The sequence below is a fragment of the Poromitra crassiceps genome, assembly GCF_964638095.1.
Source record: "Poromitra crassiceps genome assembly, contig: HAP1_SCAFFOLD_624, whole genome shotgun sequence".
Classification (NCBI taxonomy): Eukaryota; Metazoa; Chordata; class Actinopteri; order Beryciformes; family Melamphaidae; genus Poromitra; species Poromitra crassiceps.
The window spans coordinates 20,484-23,113 of NW_028151784.1; the positions used below are offsets into that span (position 1 = coordinate 20,484).

At 50.8% G+C, this 2,630-nt stretch overlaps 1 protein-coding gene across 1 annotated transcript; it reads right to left on the reverse strand.

Annotated features, from left to right (window-relative positions):
• Window positions 1–565: 565 nt before the first annotated feature.
• LOC310771413 (G2/mitotic-specific cyclin-B2-like) lies at window positions 566–2,211 on the reverse strand (the record flags this gene model as incomplete). Its single annotated transcript, XM_083664032.1, has 6 exons — window positions 566–667; window positions 758–868; window positions 1,140–1,280; window positions 1,486–1,706; window positions 1,847–1,991; window positions 2,074–2,211. 6 exons carry the CDS (start codon window positions 2,209–2,211, stop codon window positions 566–568), a joined length of 858 nt encoding a protein of 285 aa, XP_083520158.1.
• Between the last annotated feature and the right edge of the window lie 419 nt (window positions 2,212–2,630).

Here is a 2,630-nt window from a genome sequence, read left to right on the forward strand (position 1 = left end):
AAAAAAGATAAGATAGACAAGTGAAATAAGAAAATGTACATCCACCTGTACTATTCCCTGGAACACAAAAAGCATGGGGGGGGGGGGGGGGGTGTGGATGGGTCACCACAACTGGGGGTTCAACAGAGGAGGTGGAGTAAGGGTGACTTGGGACGGGATGGATGAATAGGTTGAGGCCACGTCTCGTCATAGACGCTGGTTTAGCTGGCTCAGCCTGGCTGGGGGCGTGGTCAGGGTGGGGTAAAAACCCCTGTTCTATCCATTCAGCAAAGTTAGAATTTAGCTGATAGCCCAGCGCAGGCAGACACGATCGGGGATTTAACCACCGCAGTAAACGCACATCTGAGCCGACGTCTTGTGTTCTGCTCTAGAACCCCCAAACCTGTAGTTTAGAGCCGCAGCACCGTCTTTTGGTGAGTCAGCCCATGAGATATATGGGCGGTTTTACCCCACTCGCGCGCCAGCCGTTTAACATTTTGTGGGCGTTCCCAGACATGCTAGGACAGTCTCTATAGAATCAGGGAGGGAATGGGGAGGCAAGGGGGAGTGGAGGGGTCGTCCATGTTCAGAGCAGAGATGCGGCCATCTTCTCCATCACTGGACACTTCAGGTCAGGATGGAGGCTGATCTTCAGCAGCTTGCTGCTCTCATATTTCTCCTTGACAGCCTGGAGGGAAATACAAGGCGTTATTATTAGCTCATGCTAAAAACAACATTTCATCTTATTGAGACTTCACTGTTTTGGCAACCGACTCACCGTTAACTTTGTCTGCCCCTCGTTCGCAGTCACAACATTCTTGGCGATGTGTGCCATGATTGGCTGGAGGTGGGCCTCATTATAGGTTGTGTCGGCCTGCTGTTTAGGAGACTGCACAAGGGAGGAGAGATACATTCAGTCAAGTGTTGGTTGATGGACCCTTTTCACGGGGGCCATTTTGTGTCGGAAAGGCAGGGTAAACACAGGTGCAAGCAAAACACTAATGAGGGTTTCCAACTTCCACGAGTTTAGGTTGGAAACACTCATTACTGTCTTTCTTGCACCTGTGTTTACCCTGCCTTTGACACAAAATGGCCCCCGTGAAAAGGGTCTATTGTTTAAGTCCTGTAATTCAGCTTCAGACTTCAGTGAGTAAACTCACCCATGAGAACTCTTCAACCAGCAGCTGGGACAGGCAGAGGGAGGCAGCGGCCAGCTCGGAGGGCCGGTACTGCACCATGTCATAGTCCACCAGCGTCAGCTCCAGCAGGTATTTGGCCATCATGTACGTCTCTAGAGAAGACTAGACAGATAGAAGACAGTCACTTTAAGAGCACCGATCACATACATATACACATATACATATATATATATATATATATATATATATATATATATATATATATATATAAATAAACATTAAAAAAGCATTCTGCCAACAGCCATAAATGCATGTAATGTAGTATTCATCCTCTGGGTGTTGGGAGCTATTTCGTAGACAAACTCACGTTTTCTTCCTTTATAGCCTTGGTCAGGAAGTGGAGCGGCCCAGGGCGTCCCAGTTGAAAATGGAGGCCCTTCAGCATGACCTCCTCCATCTCCAGGATCTCGGCCTCCGTGTAGGTATTGTTTGTTATGGCGGCGAGTCTGGCGACAGCGGGAGTGTTGCGTCGCTCCTCGTACTTGCTGGCCAGCAGCAAGGCCGTCACAGCGACAAGCTGCAGCTGTTCTGGAGACACTGGGTGGACCTGCGGCACATTAACAAGAGCGTTAGCTAGAAGAAGCGGCTGGCAACTGTGCATGTGTCAGAGGAAGCATGGTGCTGGTCTCTCCCCAGATCGGCAGAGGGGGTGGAGCAGCGGTTTGTACCTGTAGAAATCGTGAGGAATAACGTCTCCTGTAGCAGCCCGTAGAGGGAGTGGAGCTGGATCATCCAGTCAACTAGGATAGCTCGCATGTCTTCATCGATTTCCTCGTATGCCTGCATGTAGTCGGGTCGCACGGCGTGCTGCACCTGTGGAGACAGAACAACCTGTAATATAAAATACACACTGCAGACACACAGCAGATTAAGAACCAAGTAGAGCATGAATTACCTCAAGGAGGCACAGATAGGCCTCGATCTCTTTCATGTCCTGCTCATCAATGTCCTCTAAAGAGAGGAGCACCTCAGAGAAGGCCTGGCAGGGTTCCTCCTCCTCCTCCATAGAGACATCAGCTGTCTCCTCCTCCATAGAGACATCAGCCGTCAGCCATCAGCACCTGTGGAGACACAACATCTTGTTGTTATATAAAATACAAATGCCAAACGACAGAGCACAGCAGAGTGAGGGTAAATAAAACAGCCTGAGTTACCTCAAGACAGGCTTGGATGTCATTGAGCTGTGACTCAGAGACAGCCTGGGACAGCTGCTCCTCCCGCATCATGGCCAAATCAGCGGGCTCCTCCTCTGTAGACTCAGCCGAGACTACCTCCTCTGCCACGCCAATGTCCCCAGAGACAGCGTGGGACACGACCTCCTCTGCCCCATCAATGTCCTCATAGACAGCTTGGGACATTACCTCCTCAGAGACAGCCTGGGACAGTTGCTCCTCCTGCCTCATGGCCACATCAGCCGTCTCCAGCTCTGCCACGGGCGGGGGCGGGTGTGCA